The 26,942-nt window shown below is 34.7% G+C and overlaps 3 protein-coding genes across 5 annotated transcripts; 1 reads left to right on the top strand and 2 right to left on the bottom strand.

Moving 5' to 3' along the window:
* Positions 1–787: 787 nt before the first annotated feature.
* Positions 788–9,749, bottom strand: LOC120090035 (cathepsin B-like protease 2). 2 transcript variants are annotated; one of them, XM_039047520.1, is made up of 11 exons: positions 9,406–9,749; positions 8,643–8,699; positions 8,004–8,084; positions 7,698–7,854; positions 7,577–7,581; positions 7,419–7,493; positions 7,190–7,315; positions 6,821–7,039; positions 1,663–1,776; positions 1,527–1,562; positions 788–1,188 (listed from the first exon to the last, which is right to left on the bottom strand). In XM_039047520.1, exons 1-11 carry the CDS (start codon positions 9,475–9,477, stop codon positions 1,081–1,083), a joined length of 1,050 nt encoding a protein of 349 aa, XP_038903448.1. In that variant the 5' UTR covers positions 9,478–9,749; the 3' UTR covers positions 788–1,080. The 2 variants fall into 2 exon arrangements, with proteins under 2 accessions (XP_038903448.1, XP_038903449.1); XM_039047521.1 differs by having other exon boundaries at positions 8,643–8,696; positions 9,406–9,746.
* A 7,058-nt stretch (positions 9,750–16,807) lies between these two features.
* Positions 16,808–22,973, bottom strand: LOC120089755 (DNA-directed RNA polymerase III subunit RPC10-like). The gene is made up of 5 exons (XM_039047141.1): positions 22,625–22,973; positions 22,389–22,530; positions 20,149–20,272; positions 19,933–20,023; positions 16,808–17,072 (listed from the first exon to the last, which is right to left on the bottom strand). The coding sequence occupies exons 3-5, from the start codon at positions 20,260–20,262 to the stop codon at positions 16,942–16,944; spliced, it is 336 nt and encodes a 111-aa protein (XP_038903069.1). The 5' UTR covers positions 20,263–20,272; positions 22,389–22,530; positions 22,625–22,973; the 3' UTR covers positions 16,808–16,941.
* On the top strand, positions 17,079–26,522 carry LOC120089754. 2 transcript variants are annotated; one of them, XM_039047140.1, is made up of 5 exons: positions 24,642–24,771; positions 25,474–25,548; positions 25,635–25,772; positions 25,887–25,960; positions 26,058–26,522. In XM_039047140.1, exons 2-5 carry the CDS (start codon positions 25,501–25,503, stop codon positions 26,191–26,193), a joined length of 396 nt encoding a protein of 131 aa, XP_038903068.1. In that variant the 5' UTR covers positions 24,642–24,771; positions 25,474–25,500; the 3' UTR covers positions 26,194–26,522. The 2 variants fall into 2 exon arrangements, with proteins under 2 accessions (XP_038903067.1, XP_038903068.1); XM_039047139.1 differs by lacking the exons at positions 24,642–24,771; positions 25,474–25,548 and adding an exon at positions 17,079–18,836.
* The last annotated feature ends 420 nt before the right edge of the window (positions 26,523–26,942 follow it).

The following is a 26,942-nucleotide window of genomic DNA, read 5'->3' as shown; positions in this document are numbered from 1 at the left end:
GTCTTGGAAGAATGCTTATACCTCCGAAGGACTTCAATTTTCAATTGTAGTCAGCTTTAAGAGTCTAGGAGTCTTCTGATTGTTGAGAAAATTCTCTTTGGACTCTCTGGAATGTAGATTTCTTTGGTGAGAAGTTTGGGTTTGGTTGGTTTATGGATCTAGTCCTTGAACCCAATTAGTTAGACTTGGGCTTAGTTGATCCATGGATCTGACCTTTAGACCTGATTTGATATTTAAGTCAAATTCAACCCATTTTGGGCTTAGTTGGACTTTAACCCAAATAGTAATATCAAATTGGGTCAAATTAATCTTATCTAATTCAAGGATCATAATGAAACCACGTGACATTATCGGAATTTGTCTTCAACTTCAATTTGGGACACATGTCAACTCCTAATTGATCCCAAATTTGATTATTTGGAATTTCATCATTAATTTAATGAATGACATGACAATTTATGATTGATCCAAAATTTCTCATTCAACAAAATCATTTCAAACTTCATCCACAACAAGTCAAGCTTCATTTATGAGACTCAAGATCAAACTACTTCATGCATTGATTCATTTACATTTGCAATATCAGTTACAATTACTGTCTTCAAGTTCTAGCTACATAAAGTCTTCCTTCAAGTTGATTCAAACTTAGAATTTGGAGTTTTAGTGCTTTGCCCTGAAGGGCTCTAATACCATCAAACATTCTTGACATCACATATAATAGCATTCCTAATTGAAATCATAAATCAGCTTTAAAGAAGTTGTAAAAGAAAATTCCAAACAAGAAAAAAGAAGAATGGACATGCTCCCAATCCACTATGTTCAATTGTGGTATTCTGTTTTTAAAAGATCAATACTGGAGGGGAAAGTAATATAAGGGCCATCATTCTCCAAGTATATTAACACATTATTTGATTAGCATCTCTTTTCAGACATCATACTGATTTTTTAAGGCAGATATTTGGAAACATTCAACAAAGCATTGACCAACTTCATATGCATAAATAGTTCTAACCCAAATGCAAGACACATAAACATATCTTTGGTTGAGCAAAGCTTGATTTTGAAACAGCAGCATCTGGATCATATGGCAGCCTCCCTGGCAATATTTCTAGCTGAAGGCAAACCAGCAACAACATCTTCCTCAATCCCACACTCATTCGTTCCTCTTCTTATCTTGAAGTAGCCATCCTAAAAAATTAAATTTAAATGCATTATAGTCAGATAGCCAGAAAGTACATTAAAAAAAGCACTTCAATAAAAAAAATTGTGCACACTTGTGTTGATTAGTATCAAATAACTTTGATCTTTAGTTCTACGTTCTCAAAAGCTTCATGGTGAAACAATTGAACTAAAAGCACCCAACAAATGCTTTCTCTTTAAACTTTTTCCGGAAATACTTTTGCTTTAGAACCAAACATAATTGGGTTTGAGTGGTGGTGTTTCTGACCATGGAAAAATTGTTTTTAGCCATGTTAAAAGCACTTCCAAACATAACCTTAGGACAACAAAATGTCATGAAAACTTACATCGCCCCAGCCTCTATTCCACTGATTTGCCAAAAGCTGTGACAAGAAAATGAACGTGATTAGCATAATATCTCAACAAAATTGGCGGTTACAAACTTACAAGTTAGAAGATAAAGAGGAGGATATCTCAACAGACCCAATAATCCTCTCCATCATCCGTTGTTCCCCATCCAATAAGCTTTACAGCATGCCCTCCCATTACATCGCCAGTAATATATTTGTAAACCCCAGATTTATAGTGAGCAAAATCCTGTATATCGGTACAAGAAGCATTACTTTTACAACTAAGAGCGAGGTATAGGATATTGGTAGCCAATAAGATTATTACTTATGAAATATTTTATAATTATTTTCACAAATTCCTCAAGAAATGTCAAAAACACAATCGAAGGACCAAAGATTTGCAGATTGTTTGCCCAGCTTTATCCGCTGCCTAAAAGCTACAATCCATTTAGGCCATCATATTTAGCCTTATCTACAGCCTTCTATAGCTTTTTCAAATATTGATTAGGCCTGTAGCCTGATGACCGCAAGTCAGAAGCAACATATAGTGTCACCTTGGGTTCTATCTCCTAGGCTTTTTGTACGGATGACCCAAATTGGGAGAAAACGAGATCTGCCCTGCTTTTTTAGAGTTTTTTTTTTTTTACGCTTTTCTGACGTCAACACCGGGTGAAATTATTGTGAAATCCTCGCACGCACACGAAGACGACCAATCTCGCTCTTGGCTCTCTCTCTCTCTCTCGCTCTCTTTCTCCTCTCTCTCTCTCGCTTCCTTTCTTTCTCTCAAAAATCACTCTCCTCTCTCGTTGTCTCACTCTCTTCTCTCGTTGTCTCGTTCTCTCCTTAGTCTCGCTCTCTTCTCCTTTGTTGTCTCGTTTTCTCCTAGTCTTTGGCATTTGGGCACACACTGCCAAGTTGGTGCTCGCCAGATCTGGTATGGTCGCTTGCCGGAGAAGAGGAAAAGAAGGAGGGAAGAAGAAAAAAATCTTCACGCAAACCTCCAGAGAAAAGAGGAAGAAGAAGAGAAGAAAACAGGAGAGGAAGAAGACGAAAAGAAGAAGAAAAAAATGCCCAAACCCACATTTCACGAAGAAGAGGAAGGAAGAAGAGAAAAGAAAAGAAAAACAAATAAAATAAAGGCAGATCTGTACAAAATTACCCAAACCTACGATTCATGGGGAAGAAGAGAAAGAAAAAGAGAGAATAAAATAAAAATAAAAATAAAGAGGGCGGATCTGTAACTACACTCATTTATGATGTCATCAAAAAGTCAATTAGCAATGTTTTAAAAGGCGAGGCATTTTTCATTTTGGACCTCCAAAATAGGTCACATGTGCAATTTTCTCCTATCTACTTTAATTGCTAGAGTTTCCAAGAAAGCAAACTGTTGTTGTAATGCCATGTACTGGATTTGAGTACCATGGACTTGCCAATGTTGAATTAATAATAATTGTTAGATAATATATAATTAAATATACCTTCACCTATCAGCTTAAGCTTTTGGGTCAATCGGTAGTTTAAGATAGTATCAGAGTAGGAGATTTTGTGTTCAAAACTCTGCAATGTTGTTTCTTCCCAATTAAATATTGATTTTCACTTGTTGGGTCTTTCACATATTTCAAGCCCACAACTGAGAGGGAGTGTTAGATGATATAATTAAATTTGCCTTTACCATGAGCTTAAGCTTGTAGGAAAACCGATGATTTAATAATAATATTGCTTTGATTTTTATTTTTTCCTCTGTGAATTAGCTTTTCTTCTCCCAGTCCTCTATTCCATGTGACAACCTCTATTTTGGTAGCGGTGAAACACCTCAAAACTTTGGAGTTATAAGGTGAATTCTACCAGTATGAGTGATTTGTGAGTGTGAGGTGTAATTTCCATAGGGACATTCTAGTACTTCTGGAACCCATTTTGAGCTGGTGGAGGACGCTCAAAGGAAGAGCAAACAAACAAAGAAGAGGAAGAATATATTTCCAAAAGAAGATAGAGATTCTATATCGTCTTTCCATGAATTTTGAGGAAGCCCTGCCCTTATCAATGGGTAAAGCTTCCATAATACTTGTAAACCGTCTTTCTAAATATGCTGACTTACTATCTTTGTCCCACTCCACTACTACAGTGTCATGGAGATAGCTTGCAGATTTTCTGACAATGTACATGGCTTTCCCAAATTTATTGTTCTTGATAGGGAGCTTAATTTTAATATTCAATGTTGGAATGCATTCGTTACAATTCTATATGGACATCTTTCAATTTCAACTTAGTTATCATCCACAAAATCCACAAACAGGAAAGACAACTGAAGTAGTTCGATCTTAGAAACATACTTGAGGAGTTTCACTTTTTTTGGGGGGGGATAAGAAACAGAGACTTGTATTAAAAGAAGAAAGAGAGTACAGCATAAGGGCAAGGGGTTGAGAAGACCTCCCCCCCAAAAAAAAAACAAGAAGAGCCTTCCAATTGTTAATAATCTTGAGAAGGCTATAATTGCAAAAGAACTTTGTGTAATTTGTACATCACCAAGAGGCTGTATGTTACACAAGAGACCAAAAAGAATCAAAAGAAATGAACTTATCTTCAAACATCCTACTATTCCTTTCATTCCAAAGATGCCACAAAAGCGCATGAGTAGCAATCTTCAGACGATTTTTCCTTTTCCACAAAAGCTACCACCATTCAAGCCATCCATTATCCAGTCATCAATCTTCTTGGGGAGATAACCATCCAATACAAAAGTATCAAAGATCCTACTCCACCCTTTCGAAGCGAAATCACAATATAAAAATAGATGATTCACGGTCTCAACCTCCTTATGACAAAGATAACACATGAAAGGGGAGAGAGACCAATTAGGGAACTTCCTTTGAAGCTTGTCCTGAGTATTTAGGCTTCTATAAGCAAGGGACCATAGGAAGAACTCCACTATTTTAGGAATTTTCGATTTCCAAATAAGATTGACCATAGGGAAATTAGTTTTTGAGGCCCCCATAGTCAGCTTTAGAAAAGTAGACTTGGAAGAAAAATGGCATGAAGCCTCCAACTTCCACAGTAAGATATCCTTTGTTCTACTCACAACCCAATCGGTCAACAGTTGAGCAAGAGTAATATAGTTGCCAATTTCTCTATCAAACAATCTTTGCCTCAACCCCAAATCCCAAGCCTGACTCGAGTCAATCCAAAAATCCACCACCACAACATTCTTTTTGGAGGAGATAACATAGATGTCATGGTACATGGTTGCAAGAGGTTGGGGAGCACACATCGATCTTCCCAAAACCTTATGTTTCTCCCATCACCCACTTTAACGAAGTCTCTGACAAGCTTCTCCAAGCGAGACGTATAACACTTCAGAGCTTTCAATAAAGAAAAGAAGTAGCACGGTAAACTTTGAACCGACTGAGCAAGAGTTAGCCTACCCCCTTTAGAAAGGACCAAACCCCGCCATTTATCAATTTTCGTTTTAAATTTCTCCTCAAGAGCAACCCAAGCCGCCTTAGCTGCAAGCTGCCCACCTGAAGGGAAGCCCAAGTAAATAAAAGGAAAATTATCAGCTTTGCACTCCAACAAAAAAGCACTAGAAGCAGCCTCTTCAGAGCTAAGATTGATCCCAATAAGAGAAGTTTTGGATGCATTTAGGGAGAGGCCCAACCCCAATAAAAAAGGTTAACTATAGACCACCAAGCCCTCAGATTCCCTTCGCATCAAGAGCAAAAAATCAAAGTGTCATCGTCCGCATACTGAAGATGGGTAACCTCCAACGGGTTGGCAAAGGAAAAGCCTTTGATCATTCTTTTTTCAGTACAATATTGAATGGTATTAATGAAAGCATCACCAATGATAGTGAACAAGAATGGAGAGAGGGGATCCCCTGACAAAGACCTCTTTGAGCCATAATCTTCCCTCTCGGTCTCCCATTTATAGTGATAGAGAAGTTGGTCGAGGAAAGACAACCCCAAATCCACTTCCTCCATCTTTTTCTAAACGCTTTAAGCTTAAGGATCGCATCGAGAAAAGCCCAATCCACTTTATCATAAGTCTTTTGAAGGTCAAGCTTTAACAGAGCCCCCTTCTTCCCAATCGCCGTCCATTCTTCTAAAAGACTCTAAAGCTGTTAGAATGGCATCAAGAATTTGCCTCCCTTCCACAAACTCCAGGCAACAAAAATTTGTACAATGGATTTTATGGGCAAACTAGTGTTATGAGCTAGCATTCCATTGAAAAGAATACTCAAAATTCAAAATAGTTTATGGCAGAGATCCAAGAATTCTGTACAATATCCAAGGCTAGCACTGATAGATAGTCTGCAAGAAGCGTTACACTAATTCAATGAGATGAGATCCTAAAAACTTATCATAAAAGCTTAATCCAGGATGAAAAGGTTTAATGGCTCTAAACATTAGGAGAAGGAAACCTTTGTGGATGATTTGGTGTATTCCAAAACCTCTAAACTATAGACAGCAGACCGTAGTTTCACAGGTTGGAAGTAATCCCTAATTCTGAGGATACATCTTGTGTTCCCAGCTCAAAAATAAATTTGGTAACATCGAACTACACTGATCACATTCCTACTCATGCACGAAGATTACACTGATCTCATTACTGCTCAAAGCTTAATTATTTTAATCAAATAAAGAAAGATAGAGTATTCAAAAAGATAATCTAATAATAATAAGGTTAAAATACCATTTAGTCCCTATACTATGAAGTTTGTTCAATTTTAGTCTCTATACTTTCAAATGTCTAATTTTAGTCCTTGTATTTTTTTTGGGGGGAAAGAAAAAACTGATCTAATAATGATGATAGTGATAATAATTTTTCAGAAAAAAGCTCCAAGGGAAAAAAATAGAAGAGAGAGAAAGAGTATTTAAAAAAAATTGTTATTGTAATTAAAATAATTAAATTAACAAAAAAGAAAAGAAAGAAAAAGGACTCTTATACAACAACAACAACAACCACAAAAAAAAAAAAAAAAAAAAAAAAGGGAGGAAAAAGAGGAAGGATGATAACCATGGGGACACTATTTAACCCCATGGTAAAAGGTCAAGGAAGCCGAGGCTTCTTAAACTCTTGCCCCAAACAAGGGTTAAACTAAATTATGGCCTTCTAATGTTGGTTTAAAATTGTTACTGTAATCAGACTTCTATATCCTCTAGTTATTAATATGTAAACTTTAGCTTTAAAGCATGTATACTTGCTAAGTATAGATGCGAAAAAGATATACACTACAGAAATTTTATCCAAAAGTTTGAACACATTAAACCGAGTGCAAGGTAAGATGTTTCACTTACCTCATACACCGTAAAGGAAACCTCGACTGGCCCATTCTTATAAACTTCCGCCATGATATCAGAGGGATCTGCTTTAATCCTATAAGCATTAACACCATAGTGCTTTGTTTTTCTCCAAATCTGGTTTTTATCTACACAATGCCTGACACATCTAGGTGTAGGATATGCAGGTTCACAACCAGGGTGGGAACAACCAGTAGTGTCAAAATACGGATCACACTGCAAGGTTTCAGATAGTTATTTTATAGCGTTTATCAACATCAAAAGCACATAATTCAATAGCCATGTGTTAAGACAAGAACAAGAAAATTCCAAACGACAGCCTTAAATTACGCATGGAGTGTCATTCTCCAATTAGCTACATGTTACCTGTTCAGTAACAACTCCATGGCGAACAAAGTATCGCCATGCAGAAATTGGGTAACCCCCATCACAGCCGTCACCACACATGAAGCCACAGCATGCCAAAAGATCATTAACAGACAAAGAAATGTTCTGAAACAAATATTATATTTGATTACCAATAAATAGGGAAAACAAATGGGCTACTTATACATTAATACTATAGTGAACAAGAGTAACAGTGTAGTTAACAAACCATGTCAAAATGAATGCAAAAGCGATCTGAAAGTGACTCAACAGCACCAAATGCCCAGCAAGAACCACAGTGCCCCTAAAACATAAAGACGGGATGAGAATTTTCATAAATCATAATACAGAAGAGGAAGTTTTTTTAAATTAATGGAAAATAATTACCTGATCTTTATGAGGACATTCATTCAGAATTTTGACGTTCACAGAGGGAAGCATGATCAGCATGTTTTTATTTGAAAATAATCTAAATTCTATAACAGTAACGTGATATGAAGTAATTAACCTAGAATGGTTCCAATGCTGATACACTGAGGCCAAGCTTCTCTTGCATCAAAGCTTTTTGGCAACTTCAAAGACTTGGGATGGGATAAAACAGGGGTACTTTTCAAATCCTTTTCAGGAGTTTGTTTGACACCAAGCAGGTACTTGAATTGGCTAACCTGCACAATAAACAATAGTGTCAAAACATCAACAAACATAAAAAGAGTTCTTACAAAACTTAAAGAAGAAAACACTTGGGACGTTCAGAGAAAACAATCCAAATTCCAACCATCAATAATAGAATGAAGTTAATCAAGTTGAAACTTACGGAATAGTTTGAAAAACGTGGGTTCATGGTAGCTTTCCAGCCAGCCTGTGGATGTTCGTTTACATGCCGAACAATAGACTCCTGCAAGACAAGACATCATAAAAACTACTAGAGGTGTTTCAAATTACAATAATAACAATTTATAAAAATAGAGGAGAGATATTAAAGTATTCAGATGGGACATATTTCAGGTTAGAAATGCTTCGGGTTAGTTAAACAGGCTCTTGATAACTCAACCTGAACAAATTAATTAGACAAAACAAATTGAACAGATCCAGTTCACAACAATAGACGGGCACACCATATTTAATTAAAAGGATAACTGTTATTTTTATTATATTAGTATTAAACATCAGAATGAAGTTTAAAATTATTAATATTCACATCTAAATGAGTTAGTATAATACAAAAGTCATTAACAAGTAAAATTTGATAACACGAGTAGACATATAGATTCATTTTAAAAAACTGAAAATCCAAAGGGACCCAGATGAAAAATTGTTATTTAAATGGTTATAATCTTTTCTTCAAACTGTTCAAAAGTCATTGTCAATGAATTGGGTTAAGGAGATAAAGGGACGAGTGTCACTATCTTTGGACCATTAAAAACCACAAACTTGCTAAAACAGAAAGTAGGACCTGAAGAATATCAGCGTTGAATTTGAACTCTAGAACTTGTTCCTCCGCATAGACCTGCTGTCAATAGAGTGTGCAATATATTGAATAACAATTGAAAAGGATCGGATAGATTCTTAAAACAAACGAATACTTATAAAATATCTTCTCGTGAAATGTTCTGAAATGGCTAAAAATCAAAAAGTTACAGCAAATATTGTACAATGATCAAATCGAATAAATAACAAAAGCAGCAGAAGAATTTACACTCATTGTTGAAGTTGCCAAGTGGTGAACGTTTTCGGATAATTCAATGAGCCGTGTTAGCAGAGCCAAGGGTTTTCATATCCTTAGTAATTGAATAAATGTCTGACTATGATAGATTTAGTTTCGCAGAAAGGAACTAACCAACTCCCCTATTTGCCATGGATTATTCCCATGGATTCGCAGGACCCCTTTTTAGTTGAGAGTTGTTGAAAGGTGGAATTCCACCGATATAAAAAAAACCAACAATAATAAACTGAAGACAAGTAAAGTAATGAGTTAACCATTATAAAATCATTATCAATTATGTAAACCCCACAACATATAACTTTTACCTAAATCAAATGCTATATTCTATCAATTTTTTTAGCGATTGAAACTAGACTATGGGTACACTCGACTACGATCACCTCCAAAGATACAGGAAAGTTGAAGAGCTGCAACAACACAAGAGAATACCAGAAGAAGCCAAAAAATAGAATGAAAAACTGTGAAAAAGGCAGAAAAGAATCAGGAACTTCACCTGATGATGGAAGGTGCAGACGGCGGCCAAAAATAGCAAGGAAAGGGAAGAATACAAGTGAGATGATGCCATTTCCTTGCTATTTTGGAAGGCAAGATCAGAATCAGAAGCAGAAACAGAGGCGATGAAGATGGAGGAGGAAGAGAGAGGTGGATTGGGGAAATCGGAAGAGATAACTGATGAGTTCCGTATAAATAATTGAGAGTTGAGATTTGGGAAAAAGGACCAATCAACACTTTCCCATTGGTTCAACGTCCGAGTTAACGTCACCCATGTTCATACGCCATGCTGCTGCCATTGGCGGCCAATCGTTTTCGAAGAAAAACCCTTTCTCGGGCTTCACAATTATCTCACACTTCTATTCATCGCGATAGCCATGAAGATAAGATATTTCTGGAAAATGTTGATTTTTAGTTTTCTAGTCCAACTATTCCAAATCAAGATTAAACATATTGATGTTGACAAAAAAAAAATTGAATAAACGTTGATATGATATTTTTGAAAAACATTACAAAATAAAATATTTAGGAGAGGTTTGACACACCAACATGAGTGGAAGTTGAATTGAGTTGGTAAAAATTATCAACTCAATGTTTTCTCCACCAACTTTAAATATAGCTAGAGTACCACACTCCGACATGCTCCAATGACCACCTTCACCAGCCAACTTCAGGCTCCAGCAATCACCTTCGACAATAACTCCACGACCATCTTTGCATAAGCAATTCCGATGACCACCTTCGCTTAGCCAACTCCGACAACCAACCCTGTGCTGCAACAACCAACTCCAATAGCTAACTCCGTACTCCAGCAACCATCTTCGATGACAACTTCAACAAAGATCATCTTCGATGATCAACTCTAGTGAACCTCATCTCTGTCAACTAACACTAACATTCACCTTAGACGACCAACTCCAACGAAGGATCACATCTAACGAGATCCTTAATGACAACCCTATTTAAGCTTGACATTTCGATCTAATTCATTTTGAACCTTTGAAGATATGTTGCAGTATATTTGACTTTAAATTTATTTGTATTTAGCTTTATTCTAATCTAGTTATAGTTTGTTATCTTACTTGTAGGGCCCAAATTAATTGCACAATTCCTCCAATAATTAGTTTGAGGTTCAATAGTTTTAAGTTCGGAGTACTTTTTATAATTCAAATTTTGTTTAATTGTTGGGAATAATATGTGATGTATCGAGTGTTATTCATTGCTATACATTTTTTACATGTACATAGACATTTTTGTGGACATTATATTTCATTTGTAAGTCATCAGTTAGACATAACCATAAAAAATATTTCCAAAAAACAAGTTTGCACAAGGGGAAAAAATCATTTCGTAACATTTGCACAAAAACATAACAAAATCATTAACCATAAAAATTGAAATTCATATTTTAAAAGGGGGCAAAAAACAAGATAAGATTTTTTTAAAAAAATTAACATTTACAGTTGAATTAAATTTATCAAGAGTTTAAAATTGAGGGTTAGGGATTAGAGCAAATGTTCATTTTATTGGAATATGACAAGTCTTTGGGGATGTACATAAAATTGTTATGCAGTCGAATATTCTAGTTGTGTGGTGAAAATGAGGGAAAAATAAAAAGTTGTTCCATTTTTAAGCCTCTTCAGTGTTCATGATTGAGGGCTAAGTAGTTGTAAAAAAAAAAAAAAAAAATTATTTGTTTGATGTTTAGGAATGGAAAAAATATATGTTATGTAATTGAGTGTTCGAAAATTGAATTCAAAATTTATGTTTAGTATATTTTTATTTTGTAGGAATTTTCTATGTTTTAAGAATGGGAAAAAATAATAAAACATTTTTTTAGTGTTAAAAATTTTAGAAAAATATGTGTATAGTTGGAAATTTAAAAAAGAGAGAAAAAAGTTCTGAGATAAAATTAACTTCGATTAGAAATACTGCACTAGATACCCAAACTAAATTTAACTCAACTTTGCACCTCAAACATTACAGATTTGTAGACTCAACTCGGCACTTCAAACACAGACGTTCCAACTCACTCAATCCAACTTTGCACCTCAAACAAAAATAATGACGTTCCAACTCAACTCAATCCAACTTGCACCTCAAACATAAACAATCTAACTGCACAGATAATCTAACTTCCCACATAATTATTACCAACTCAATTCAACTCAACTCTGCGCATCAAACGCCCTTTAAGGGTAATTGTTTTAAATAGTAAAACTGCTGAAACTATTTTCAAATATGATAAAATGAAATGTCTTTGACCGATGGATAGTGACATTTTGCTATATTCAAATATATGTTTGGTCATTTTCTTATATTTGAAAAGAAACCTATTTAAAACAAGTTAAAATATTATTAATAAACATATATATTACACCTTTCAAAACATGTTAAAATATTATTATTTATATTGTTACTTATTTTTTTGTATTTCACATATATTTTTATAATATAATGTAAACGTCAATTTACTTCTAATATCTCGAAACTATGAAGTCGAAGACGATAAATGAGTATTACACCTTTTATAATATTGTACTAGCAAGTTTTGTCTAGTACAATAGAATAGTAATGGAGATTTAGAAATCAAATCGATTGGTCACTGACCTAGGCTAGTTGACACTCACTTTTACTAACTTCATAATAAACTTTCAATAACTTTCACATTTATTGTAATTTTATACTCTAATAAATTCACTCATAATGGTAACAAAAAGTGAGTAAGTTCGTTATTAATTTAATATGTTAACTTAGGTTTGATTCTGTTATTGCAAATATAGTTTTTACTTAAAAATGTAAAATTAAAAGCATGGGATGTCTTTTGCTAAAGCTTTTATTGATTGGACCGTTCGAGTATGCTCGTCCGTCTATAGCTTTGGATTCTTTTTCAATCTATCATAAAGTGGGAGACAGATAATACGGAGGTCTTTAATAAAGTCTCCAATATAATTTACACATCCAAGAAAGCGTTGGAGCTGTATCTTGTCTTGAATAGTGTCTGGAAACTTATCTACGAAGTCTAGCGATCGTTGGATTGGTTTGATTATTCCTTGATTAATATCATAACCAAGAAATCTAATTTTTGTTTGAAATAACTTGATCTTTGGTAAAGAGACCACAAGACCATTTGTCTTAATGATGTTGAAAAACACTTGCAAGACATCATCGATATATACGATGGTGAAATCTTGATATTTGTTGAATATGTCGTTCATGACATTTTGGAACTCCGAAGGAGCATTCTTTAATCCAAAGGGCATGACATTCTATTGGTATTGCCCGAAGGACGTTGAAAGCTATTTTATATCTGTCATTTGTAAATACTTGGATTTGCCAAAATTCAGACTTCATATCGAACTTTGAGAAAACTTTTGCTGAGGTTATTCTCTTTAATAAATCTTATCGATTAGGAGTTGGGTACCTAATCCATTTGAGAGCCTTATTAAAGGGCTTATAGTTGATTACCAATCTTGGAACTCCTCGTTCCTTCTCAGCTTGATTATTGACGTAAAAGACTGACGTAAAAGACCGCACATGACTATGGGCTCATGGGCTTTTTGATGGGCTAATAAGCCCTTTTCGGAGGAGCTCATTGATTTCTACCTTGCAGATTTTGATCAGATCTTTCGATATTTGAATGGGCATGGCCTTTGTGGAAATTTGGTCAAATCCATCAACATATGGGAGCTCGACTATATGTCTTTTGCGAACCAAAATACATTTGGAATGTTCGAGCAAATTTCGGTTTCCATGTTCTTTAGTAAATGCTGAATTTTCTTCGGGACTGAAGGTCTAAAAAGTGAGTAAGTTCGTTATTAATTTAATATGTTAACTTAGGTTTGAGTCTGTTACTGCAAATATAGTTTCTATTTAAAAAAGTAAAATTAAAAGAATCTAGATCTTAATGTCATTTAAATTATATTGAATACCTATTTGATTTTTATTAATTCTTAGTTTAAAAAGTTGTGTTTGTCTCACAAATTTTTTTACTATTTTCTTTTGTCTTGTCATAATAATCATTTTTAAATTATTAACCAAAATTTAAAAACAAACACAAAATTTTAAAAGCTATATTTTTAGATTTTAATAGTTCACCTAGATTTTAATAACATGGTTAAAAATTAGATAAAGGTGTAATTTTCGAGAACTAAAAAAAAAAATTTAACATCTCTTTAGCAACTATTTGGTTTGTAATTTTTTTTTTTCTTTTGAAAATTAAGCATGTAAACACTTTTTTTGTCCTTAGATTTTTTGATTTATTATTTACTTTTTATCAATGCTTTCAAAAATCAAGTCAATTTTTTTTAAAAAAAAAATTTAAAGCTTGTTTTTATTTTCAAACTTGAGTACAATATAGTAATCACTCTATTAGTGCTAATAAGACCAAAATAGAGACCTAAAAAAAGGAAAGACCACACGTAGTACGACTATTAGCGTGTAGCAAGTCTCGTCGCTAGTCTCATAGCGAGAAAAATTTTATCTCATTTTATAGTTGGTCTTTATTTATGTTATTCTAATTATTTCTTTACGGGTTAAAATGAATGCAATATAGTAATCACTTTTTTTGACGAAGTTAGTTGTTTGTCCCACCATGGCATTGCAAACAAGGCCATTAAGAATTTGGAGTATTTTAAGATATTGGACTTGCAATGATGGGTAAGGATAAGTTCAAGATCTATTTTGACAAATTATTGTAGAGATTGGACTAGGGAACCATCATATGGGATAGGACATTGAAGTCCATGAAGTGTTCTTGCTTGGAGAACAAAGTCCCTTCATGTAAGCAAAAAGCCACCGTAAACAAGCATTTTATTGTCAAGTATACCCTTACTTGATTCCATTTGCATTATAGGTATTTCGGATTCCCATATACTGTCGTGTGTGTTTTGAATCTTTTTATGTAATATATGTTTCTTTTTTGTTTGTAGGTTTCCGCATGTGAGACATTATTCACATTAGCAGGGAGGGTTATAGATAAAGTCAATGAACTTACAGTACCTCGTGTCACAATCTAACTTTGAGATAGTAGATTGTGAATCCACTTGCGCAGACAGTGCAGTGGCGACACGTGAATGTCGATACATCTGACAAAGACAGAAGGCCAAGAGAAGTGTCATGATGCGACTGAGGAGAACGGTGCATCATCTAACACACCAACATAAGTGCGCAAACACGCCATATTGAACATTAAGTAGAAAGACAAGCAACCATGTCATCGGTGATGTCAGTAACAAGCTCAGTGGGGGCCAGATGGAACCCTAGGCCGTGACCTTGGAAGGTGGGGTTCCGTCGCGAGTTTGGATGAGTGGCTCTAGAGTTAGATGTATATTGATAAGATATGCAAGCACGTCGAATTTCATGTCAATCAGAGTTCACACGGGTGCTCTACGTTGGTGAGTGACCGTTCGTCACATTTCATATGTATGGGTGACAAAGAAGAAAATGTTCAGAATGTACTATAGGGGGAGACATGATGTTAGCTCTCCACCACTCCTGGGCCCTATGGCCTAAGTGAGTTATCCTATGACACATGTGTGTGTCATGGCGTGGATGAGCGTTACAAGACAAGTGTCTTGGGCGTCTTCCATCAAGAATGGGATCTCATAGACAGTATCAGACAACACGGGTGAACTAGCATTGCACCCCTTCCCATGGGCCAGAGGTTTGATGTAGCATCCGATATGTTGTCTTGATTTGACATGGACTCGGAAGAGTATAAGTCTCATTTATGTCCGGATGGATGGATGTCTAGGAAGTCCCGAGTTAGATTGTTGCCCATGGGTTGGTTAACGATGGTTCTCGATAAGCATGCCCGAGCAGAAGAGAGAAAACTGATGACATCTCGACGCTCGAGATGGCATCCTGAAGCATTAATGGGATTTGATAGTTCCAAGTTGGCCCGATACTTGCTCGAGTTGTCTTGGTAAGCATTGTAATGGTCCGTTAAAGCCCAGTAGGCTAGTAAAGCCTACTAAGCATTGTTATGTCTCGGTGAGTCTTGGTAAGTGTTATAAGCCTGTTTTGGCCCAACGAAGGGTCCGAACTCATCCTGATGAAGTTTCAAAGCGATGTAAGAGTATTGGGAACGCGTTATTTGGAACGTAGTGATGAAGAGAGATACGACGAGGATGAAAGAACCTTGCCTAAGGTCCAACGAAGCTTCAAAGAGTCGAGCAAAAAGTGAATTGGGACTTGAGTTCCCCTAAAGGCTGACCATGAGCGTGTGAGAATCATGGTGCCGCACAATTGGAGAAGTACGACCGTGACACCTTGCATGCTAAGATGGTCATTCTCCCACCTTGCTAGATTTGATAAACTCTGACAACATGTATTCAAAAGTTCTAACGTTAGAAACATGTACATTTACTTCACATCTACAACTACTTGTATATCACAATGCAAGTAGACGGATCACTCATTTGTGTATACTAACTTGTTCATTCAATGCAGACAGTGGAAAAGTGAGCAACAATGCCAGGATATGAAAGTTGATTTGAGACTCATGTTTTTTAGCTTAGAGCAATTCATGTTGACTGGGCTACCCGAACATCAACATCACAAACGGTTTATTTACCTTGTTGTAAAACTTACAACACGTGAAGATGAATACATTGATCGAAAAGATGGAAACGTGACTTTGAGATTGGATGTATGATTGCAGATGACCAGACCACAGTTGTAGATGAAGAGTTCAATGTGGATAAGGCAAAGTTGTAGCATCTTAAAAGGCATGCCGATGATGGATTCAATAAGGTTAGGGAAGAGCTGCGGTGTCTTGAGGAACGTGTTGATAATGGGTTCAATGAGGTTAATTACAAACTTTTACATTTTGTATGCTTAATATGTACAAGGGATGTGCTACGTAGGTACAAGAGTGATTGGAAGTGACAGAATTACCTAAGTAAATAATTTGCATAGTACTATTATAACATTTTTTTCCTCCCAATTAAACATTCTTTGATTGAACAAAACCCACGTCTTTGCAAATAAGGAACAAGATTACCAAGCCTTCGATATTATTACTTTTTTTTTTTAATCTCTTTGGTGTGAATTGAATTCTGCATGTAATTATAGTTTATCTAATCTCGTGGTCAATTGGAGAAAATTTTGTGATCCATTGGATAGAATCTTCTATAATTCCATCTCGTCAATCAAATTTTCTGTACATATAAAAAAAATAAAATATAAAGTAAAAAAGAACAATAATAATCAAGTGTCGTTGTCAACAAGGAAAGGCAAGAATCAATTAGAAGTAGAACAACAGAAAATATGTTGAGAGAAGTAAAACATAAGCCTTCAACTTCAAGAAAGGAAAGATATTTAAAGACACAAGACCTGGTAATTTTTTTTTCTCCTCACCTTTTTCTTTATTAAAATTTCGAATCTATTCGAAGTTTAGAAACTTAAAACAGGATATTATTCTCATTATGAAGTGCCAACAAGATTCATAATGCTATTTCACGTTAAAAAAATAATTTATTCATAGAAATTATTCTAAATGAGTTAAAAAAAAATAAAATGAAAAACTTGGCCTTTAATCCTCGCGCCAATTATGTCTACAATTTTCGTTCATGCACTTGTAAAATGTTGTAGCAGGTTCATCAGCTGATCTCAGTTGTATTTGTATAAAAGCAGCCTTTCCAAACGCGCAATTTGGACATGTTGCTACATTATGGGCAAAAAAACAATAACCAGTTTAGAGAACAGAGAGAAATAAACAACAAAGGAACATCATTCTAAAACTTCACATTTTCTGTAATATATCTACCTATACATTCAGAAAACAAAACAATGCCAATGTTTTACATCTATTCAGAATTAACAGTAATAATAATAAGTTGTGCAGGATAATAAGGCTATACTAATGTTGTACAACTTTAAAAAATGAATCACCATATTATTCAATGTCCGTGTCCTCGATGTAGAGATAGTTCACAACCTATAAAATCTTCTTTCTTCCTCTCGTAAAAAGTTCATGGATTTTGTGTGATCTCGTCTAGTCCATTTTCTATTTTATGCAAAAATTACCAAATTGACAGCTTTTATTAGAGTTCTATTTTCTTGCTGGACTGGACGACCTTCTTTTAGATTGTCCCATGAAACCCCTGGCTTATCCCACATGTGCTTTCACAGTCCCCCACATATTCAACCGCGTGCTCATGAAGGCAGCCATTTCCCAGAAAGGGCTACAAGAGAATTGGCTACTCCTGTTTATGTGACGAACTGAACAAACACCATTAGGGCCCAAATTCCACGAACTACAAAATCTAGATCAACATTTGATTTCCACGACATGGTATGATATATTGATTCAAAGAACTGATTTTTAGTTGCAAGTCATCCATTCTACACTGCTGCTAGGTTGTTTCACCTTCCCACTTCACAGAGAAGTGCAGCTACCGTTTGCTCAGCTACATGATAAACATGTTTTGAGTTAACTGAATGTTGAGTGCTTAAGGGAAGCTTCTCGTCCCAATTTCCAATCCTAATAAAGAGCCTCAGATCTAATTTCCATTCCGGCCCCTACTAGTTCTTTCCTTGGTTATACCAGCAATTTAGCATAACATACTAGGGTCAGACCACTCAGATATTTCCAGTTTTACAGACTTAATGCATACATCTTCCTCTCACGCCAAGTCAGATGCAATGGAAGCACCATGTAACACTTGTAAGATTCACAAAAGGCAAAAGCTATATTTCTTAACGTCTGACGAAGATTGAAGAGGTAAATCATCTATTCAGGTTACAATACATGGAAAAGGAAAGCCCGTGTAGAAGAAAGAAGCCCAGAAAGGACTCAACTTTAAGCTTGATTTAGAGAATGCTAAATACACAGGGATTTCCTTGACTTGATTCCAGAGAGAATGTCTTGTCTTCTACAGTTCTAAGAGAATAAGACCTCCTTTTCTCACTCTTGGTGGCTGCTAATTTTTATCAGATTTCTCTCCTAGGCACGATGATGAAAATTGTTGAAGGTTTCACTCTTTAGGGAAATTAAGATTCCTTTCATCCTTTTACACACAAATGATATTGTTTTATTATCAACATACAGAAGTTTTTGTCTCCTTAGAACTCAAGAACACAATTATACAACCTGTAAAACAAAACCGTTCATGTAAGGCCGTACATATCGAAGTTTCAAATCTTAAACTTCTAGATATTCTGAAGTTTTATTAATTTGCTTTTGAACTTCTATTAATTTATCAAAATAGGGGAGTGGAGGCAAGAATTAATTTGCCTGAGTTGATGAAGTGCAATGATCCCCTGTCATCAAGGGAGGCGTCTTGCATTAGCTCAGCCACCCCTTTCTCATTTCCTCCTGTAGTATCTTTCAGTGTTCCAATTTCCAGTAAAGTTGTACCAGCAATTGTGAAATACATCGGAAACTTCTTTCAGCGGGATCAGATTGGCAAAGATGGGAGTCATCAGGTACATGAAATAGTCTCCTTTACTCATCAAATGGAAGCCTAAATATTAGTAATATTCGACAGGAAAGTTTAGCTCTCTTTTGTCAATGGTTATGGGATAGAAACCCAATTTTCTTTAGCACAAAATTATTATAAGGAAAAATAGGAGAGATTACTCATTTTCGGTTGTTCTTATGGTATGGATAAAACCTCCTGGAAGTCTGTTAAGAAGCTAGCTCCCATACTCAACAAAATGCTGCATATCTATGGGTGCATTTCATCTAAAGACGTGCGGCAAAAGGATACCTTTTGCTGTAATTTGCGGCTTAGAAGAGGACCTTTATACAGATAATAGAGGAGCGGGCATTCCTGTGCATATCAACCATGATTCCCTCGACCAATATTTTAGAATATTAAGCCTCACTCCTTCAGGGTCTTTCTCTGTCAACTATCTTAATCAATCTATAGTCCATAGATAGGCATCTATCCTATTGAAGTTCTGTAAGAGGATTGGACGTCAAAGCTTTCCAGAAACTGCATAGTTACAAGTGTTCTATCTTCCTCTCCGACATCAGTGAATCTAACAGTGTTATCCCAAGGACAAGCTTTCATTGTTCCTCTAGCTCAATTGGTGTTTCCTTTTAGAAGGATTAACTGACTTTCCATATTTTTCTGGAGTGTTGGTCACGTAGATGGAAATGTTTTGAAGTTTGTTGTGCCTAATAGCTTTAACACTTCATTTTTAAGCTTCAAGGAAGCATAAAGATAAAGACAGTATTATGTGGGTTAATGGTATTGTTGCCAATTTGTAAAATACTCCAGCTCAATTATAACCTCAGACAGTAGGATTCTTTCATCCTAGCTACTTGTGACTACTGGTGACTTAGACCCTTCGTAAATCCATTTAATTAAAGGAAATCTAACTGCCACCCTAGTTTGGCCTATCATATACGAGTATATGCATTAGCACTTGAATAATTTTAAAGGTGAATCAGGTCATTGTCCTTGCAGTAGCTATATGATTATATCTTCTGCATAACTCCAGCAGGTAGAATTTTAATTCAAAAACAAAGACTTAGCACAGAGGAGAAAAAAACCTAGAAGGGAAAGATGTGTACCTTCGGTTTGAGCTGCATTTTTCATATCGTCATCAGAGATTATGGGTTCTAATTCCTTTTTTACCAAATGTTGCTTTCTTTTGATTTTTACCTGAATAGTAGAACCACGAGAATGCACTTCTTAAGTCACCACATAAGAAATTAATATGCAAAAAAGGAAAGCGAAACCACTTGAGGCCTTACTACTAAAAAAAAGAAAAAATCAGCAACCCATACCCTGTTCTCCAAGTAGGACACATATGGACAAGTTGGGCAGAAGAATCTGGAAGATTTACCCATATTGGGCAACTCAAATTGCAGCATGTTCCCACAAGTTGGGCAAAACTCCATTAGCTAGGTCCTAACACAAACCCATCATCTATCAATCAATAATCTGACTTATGAAACACATAATCCACTCACTCAACAGATATAATCAAACGAGAATAAGAAAGTGAAAGCAAAAGAAAAGGATCCAAAATGCCAGCTGCCCTTCTTCTGCGCATGTGGGAGTTCAAGATAGAGAACCTGTGGGTTGGGGGTCTTTGCGACTTGAATGTAACTTTTAATTTTAATTCCTTTTTCTTTTCTTTTAACTCTCTATCTCTCTCATACACACGTGTGTGTATAAGCCTAAATCTTCTTCTTTTTCCTCTTCAAATTCCAATTTTTTTTATCCAAATAACTCCAAAACTTTCAAATTTCTTATCAAACTAATTAAAACTAATTATCTTCTCAAATTATCTCAAAGGCTCCAATAACAAAAATTAAAGGGAAAGAAAATCTTAATAATTTGTGATAATAAATTTAAAATACACCTTAACATCGAGATATAACAGTTAATCTATCTATCTCTTACACGTCCTTATGTTGCATATGTTGTAAGCATTGAAAGTCAATTTATGCATGTGGTTGGACCAACATTTTGAAGTTGCTTATAGAATTTTGAGATACCTAAAAGGAACTTTGGGGGAGGGTATCCTATTCGAAAAGCACCGTCACTTTCAAAATAGAAGTTTATACTTATGCAGATTGGACATGAAGTGCCACAAATAGAAGATCTTATTATTCCTTTCTTGGAGGGAACTTAGTTAGATGAAGGAGCAAAAAACAAAGTGCAAGCAGCGTTGAAAAGAATTTAGAGCTTTAGTACATGAAATTTGTGAACTGGAGTTCCTTCACAAGACACGTATATGAATTTATTGTAACAATAAAGCTGTCATTTCAAAAACTCATAATCCAATTTCTACATGATAGAGCGAAACATATTGAGGTTGATAAGTGTTTTATTAAAGAGAAGATTGATGTAGTTGTAATACGTATTTCTTATCTTCCAATGTCAAAGCATATTGTTGATGTATTAACTAAAGGACTTCCAAAGAAGCAATCTGACAAATTAATTAACAAGTTGGCTATGGAAGATATCTTCAAACCAATTTGGGGGAGAGTGTGTGCAAATATTAGTTGTCAATATTTAGTCTTTGTTACTATTCTTTCCATTTATGTAATATCTTTTTCTACTATATAAGAAGACCTAAGTTGCGCTAGCACTGTCTAATATATATCAATATTTTTATACTCTTTATTTCCAAATATTGCCTCGTAAATAATCAATGTTTGGGCAAACACAAGAAAATTCTATCAGAAAGAAATTAGCAATTAAATCAATTGACTTTCAGTTTGTGATTTCTTAAAAGTTGAAACCCATTTGCCTGTATAGAAATCCAAGATTAGCAATTAAAACAGATCATGCGGCAGCTTCAAACTCTTAAACTATTAAACCATTTTTTTTTAATAATCAAAGTGTACAGACCAGCTTATCTGCATCTCGATTAATCTCACAAGACAACCTGCCTAACCCTCTTCAAATTCCAATTTAGGTGCAAAAAAAAATTCCTAAGTAGGTGGTCATCATAGATTGAACTCATTCCTCTTAGGAGGGTAAAAAAAAATTCGTTCGATATTAAATCCTACGTAGGTGATCATCATGGATTGCAATCATTCCTCTTTATCCTTTATCAAATTCATGCATTTATTTACCACTAGGCAAATCCATGAGGTTCTATTAAACCAAAATATAATCCCCGAAAACAAAGCCTTATTTTGGTCCTTTCACAACAACTGACTTATTGCTCTTCTCTCGATATCAAAGTCTTCGTGAGGATTTTAATCAAACTGGTCAATGGCACTCGAGGGACAGAAACAACAACAACCAGTTAATTGCACTGAAGAAGGTAAGATCCACAACCCAGTGCAATCACAATCAATTTAATACACACACCAAAAAAAAATTTTCAATCACAAGATGAAGAATAAACAACAATTAATGACTGTAACAACAAGAAACCCGACCATTAATGAGATAACAACAAGGAACTCAGTTTAAAGCCAGACAACAATTCCCATCACAAGAACAGGAAATTCATTATTGGGTCAATAGAATTAATAAGTTCAAATACCCTAGTAAGTGAGATTACCTGAAATATCAGAAATATCAGCGAACAAAACCACAATGGGGACAGAAGGTTGAATCACGTTTCGACCAAAACCAGAATTCCCCGAGGATCGTTACTTCTACAATGACCGTGATAGAGAGAAAGAGATAGGAGAGGAAGGCGCCTGCATAAATGTAATAATCCATAAGAGGCTACAAAACAGAGCTATAAGTAAAGAAAACAGAGGAAAGACCGCCCCGAAGCACAGCATCACCCACCTTAAAGTCTGGCATGCAATCAACTTCCTCGATGACCGTCACTTCTCCGATGTCGACGCGGATACTGCCGATGTTAGCAGAGAAGAGGGCGAGCCTAATTCCTGGCTTATCCCACGTCGACTTCACGGTGATTGAGTAGTATACGGTAAAGACGGCTGATCGGCGGGGCTGAGTGTGAGTGAGGTGACGACGGCGAGACGACACTCAAGAGAAACAGAGTTTTTCGTGTCTCTCTATTGGATAAAAGAAACCCTATGGGTCGGTTCGGTCAAACCGAACCTCATCGGTTTGGTTCTCTAGTTCGGTAGATTCCTTTCAACTTTCATCCCTCCGAGAGGGTAATGAGCAAAGTAATTAAATCAAGAGTTGTTTTAATATGGGGAGTGAGTTTGGAAAGTTATTTAATTTATGTTTGGAGTCTAAAAGTTACATAGGTCATGTTTTCCTACATAAAGAGTGGGGTTCAATTACTTATCATTTTTTGTGTTTACCAACTTTAATGAATAATGGCCACAGGTGAATTAAAAGAGTGCATCATTATCAAATTTATTAGTAAATGATTGACAAATTTATCAATTAAGTTTATCATTATCGAGTTTATCAATCAAGTATATTAAGTTTATCGAAAATATAGATAAGTGTATGATAGAAAAGTATATCAAATATATTAAATATATCAGTCAAGTATATCAAATATATCATGAGTATATCAGTAGCGACTAGTGAGAGCATTTACGACATTTTACATTTTTATATCTAGGTTAGGCTTCGTTTTTGCTCTTTTGCAAACAACAAACATGTAGGCTACAAGTCTGATTAATATACTTTGTTTTGCCACAAGTATCCCTAATATATATATAAATCAAAGATTTCGTTTAAGTTATAAATTTATTCATTTGCCAACTACACCTTAATAATTGATATAATATTTTCTCATAGAGGTTAGAGGTTTAATCCCCAATATCTGTAATTGTTGTACTAGAAAAGACTTGCAACTTGATCCAATAAAACTCATTCTCATTTGAATCATATTCCATAAATCTTATTTTGAAACAAACCGTTACATTTTAGGAAAAATTTGTACCCTCACCTATTTTAGAGACCTAAAATCTTAAATAACCATTTTTTTAGAAAAATGTCAAATGACCTTCTGTTGATGTTATGGTTGGTTGAAGTTAAGAATGTGCCCTTGATTTATTTATTCCTCTGTTCTCTTTCATTCTGCGATGCAACCACAATTTCGGCGAAACTCTTTTTTCTCTTTCCTTCTTTTTCAGCGAAGCAACTTCGGCAAAAAAAAATTCTTTTTTTCCTCTTTTGTTCTTCTTCTCTGGCTAGAGAGAGAATAGTGATTTGTGAGTGAAAAAAAAAAAGAGATAGACCAAGAACGAGACCAAGAGATAGAGCGAGGGCGAGACCAAGAGGGAGCAAGAGCGAGATGGTTTTTTCGTGTGCCCACAAGTATATCTTGGTAATTTCACCCAAATTTGACTTCAGTAAAAGGTCATTTGGCATTTTTTTAAAAAAAAATTGGGTCATTTGACATTTTGGCCTAAGGTCATCCGTACAAATTTCACATACTTTAGAACATATAAAGCTCACTTCTAATTAAACACATTATTCAATTATCAATTATTAGGGCTATTATCAAATATAAAAAAATGAACTAAAATATTTATAAATAATAGTAAAATATTATCGTCTATGTGTGATAGATTGTTACAAATCGTGATAGATTACTATTTGTATCTATTACAATATATATAGACTATAATATTTTGCTATTAGTCATAAATAATTATTTATCTCTACAAAAGGAATTATCATTTGTTAATGAAAAACTAGGCTTCATCGATATTTTTTTGCCGATCAGCCCGTCACGCAATGAAAACTTGCATAGCAATTTAAAAATAAAAAATAAATAAAATAAAATAAAAAATTATTACTATTATTATTATTATTGCTATGTTATAAAAGGGACGCCGGTTGTTAATTTTTCGAATTTGTGATTTATCTTGTTTAATTTCGGGGATTTTAAGAGCACTTAGCCGAACAAAAAAATAAATAAAACTTCATTCTCTTGTCTTCTGGCGCGCTAGTTCATCAAACTGACGTACGTGCAGAAGGCAACCAACTTGAGAAAATTGGTAAGGAATGTCGATATCGAACCGTATTTTCTCCATCTTTCGAATGCTCCATATCATGATTCGTTTGATCTTGCTGTTCTTCATTCATATGCAATTACTTCAAGTTGTCCTATAATTTGATCATCACAGTTTGGTAGACAAACATTCGCTTGAATCAATTGCCATAAGAATAGTAATGATCAAGAATTTAGTATCGATTCTTTATGAAACCTGTTGGTTTCGCCATTTTCTTCTCCTTTTCAAATCATGCTACTGGAAAAACAAAAATGATTCCGCGTTGTGTAATGTCTCATGGAATAAACTCTTGACGTTCATTTTGAGTAGGCAAGACGGAAACGTATTGCTATGCTATCAAGAAGAATTTTAACGTCGATTGATGTGTGTAATCTTACGTTTGAGGATCTTACTGAAATTCCGTTCTGATTTCAACTTCTTTGTAGTTTTATTTCAGACTGTTACAATTTCACACTTCTGCCTTTCCCATTCCAAATTCGGTTTTCTTTTCTCCCGATTTAGATTTAGGTAAGCGTTTAATCAATCTACTTGTTGTCGTATGAGTTTCCCTCTCTGTGTGTGCATCGATGTGTGCTTGCGTCTAAAAAATTAAGCGCTTGGCATCTACAAATCCTTACGATGATGTTGACTAGATTCTTTCTCATTATACGATTATTTTTCTATGAGAAACTTCTCATTATCCTACAGTTGATTGATAGCAACTGCATATTTGGAATGGAAAGCAATGGAACTGAATTCACTGGAAAACGCATGAAATTAGCTGTATGTTTACTCGTTTTTCTATCTCATTATTGTTCATGCCAAAGTAAATGAAAATTGAGAAATTCAACAAATTTACACTTTCTCAGATGGAAGAGCAGGGAAAGGATACAGGCATGTCCAACGTTTTAGAAAACGAGCAATCTGATACGAGCATTAGGGGATCCGAGGAGATGGAATCAAATATAGCTTGCCTACTTGAAAAGATCGAAAGCTTCACACAGCTGGTAGGTGGTGGCTACGTTCAGGGCTGAAAATATTGCAACAATGTGTGTTAGTTTCAAGTTTTTGTTTGGCTGCAAAAATGTTTTCTACTGATCCACATTTTTTCTTCTTTGAAGGTGTCTGAACTGCTGGAGTCGGGAAAGACTACTTTTAAAGATCTTAGTAATGAATTTGAAGAGCGAATCATCGCGTGAGTTGAAATTTGAATCCTTAGCCTCAGAACATTTTTGTTGAGGACTGTTTTCTTAACTTAATTTTTCTTTCTTTCTTTCTTTTTCTCTTCCCAGCATTCATAAGGATCATGTTGAAAAATGGCAACATGAGATTAAAGAGCTGCGGTTGCTTGATTCATCAAATGAGGAGGCCAGTACTATTTTATGCAATGCTCGAAATTTACTTCAGAATGGTCATATCCAGTTTTGAAGGTAACTTCAAACAGCACTATTTCCTTCCAACTTTGTTATTAGAAATTTGATTTTGAACCATAGTTTGTCAATGGCTTTCACTTTCAGAGAAGCTAAGCTAAAGAGGTAAATAAGTTTGTTGTTTGAGAATTGAGGTTGTTGTTCTTTGTTGGACTGTTGACAAGGCTACTCTGTTTTTCAGTTGATTCTTGTTAGATGGTTTCCCTTCTGATATTTTTGTTAAAGTGTAACTGAAACCAATTCACTGAATCACTATAGTTTTTCTTCCATTCTCTATTTTATATATAAGAGAAATGGAAGTAAACAGGTTGGTTTTAAAAAAAGGGATCATCTTATCATGAAAGTATTTCCTTCTCTACTCTAATTTTTGTAGGAAAATAAAAGTATTATGCCGTCCATTCCATGGCAATGATTTAACGCATTTAATCCATCAATTTAATTTTACACTTTTAAATGTAATTTTATATAATTATAATTGGTTTTGATTGATTAAAAGTAGGTTTCATTGTAATTTTATAAACGAAAAAAGTGGTTAATACTTTATTATTAAAAAAAATAAAGTAATAAATTATTATTATTGAAAAATAAAGTTTAATACTAATTAAATTTGACGAATCACGGTTTATTAATTAAATATATTTAAGATATTATTAGTTAATAAACTAATAATTTATATAAAAAATATGATTTATTAAAATAAATATTTATATTATTTTTATTAAATTAATATTAATTAATAATTAGTTA

Source organism: Benincasa hispida, chromosome 11, assembly GCF_009727055.1.
Source record: "Benincasa hispida cultivar B227 chromosome 11, ASM972705v1, whole genome shotgun sequence".
Taxonomy (NCBI): Eukaryota; Viridiplantae; Streptophyta; class Magnoliopsida; order Cucurbitales; family Cucurbitaceae; genus Benincasa; species Benincasa hispida.
Note: the sequence above shows the minus strand (reverse complement) of the source record. Positions and strands in the feature narration are given on the sequence as shown.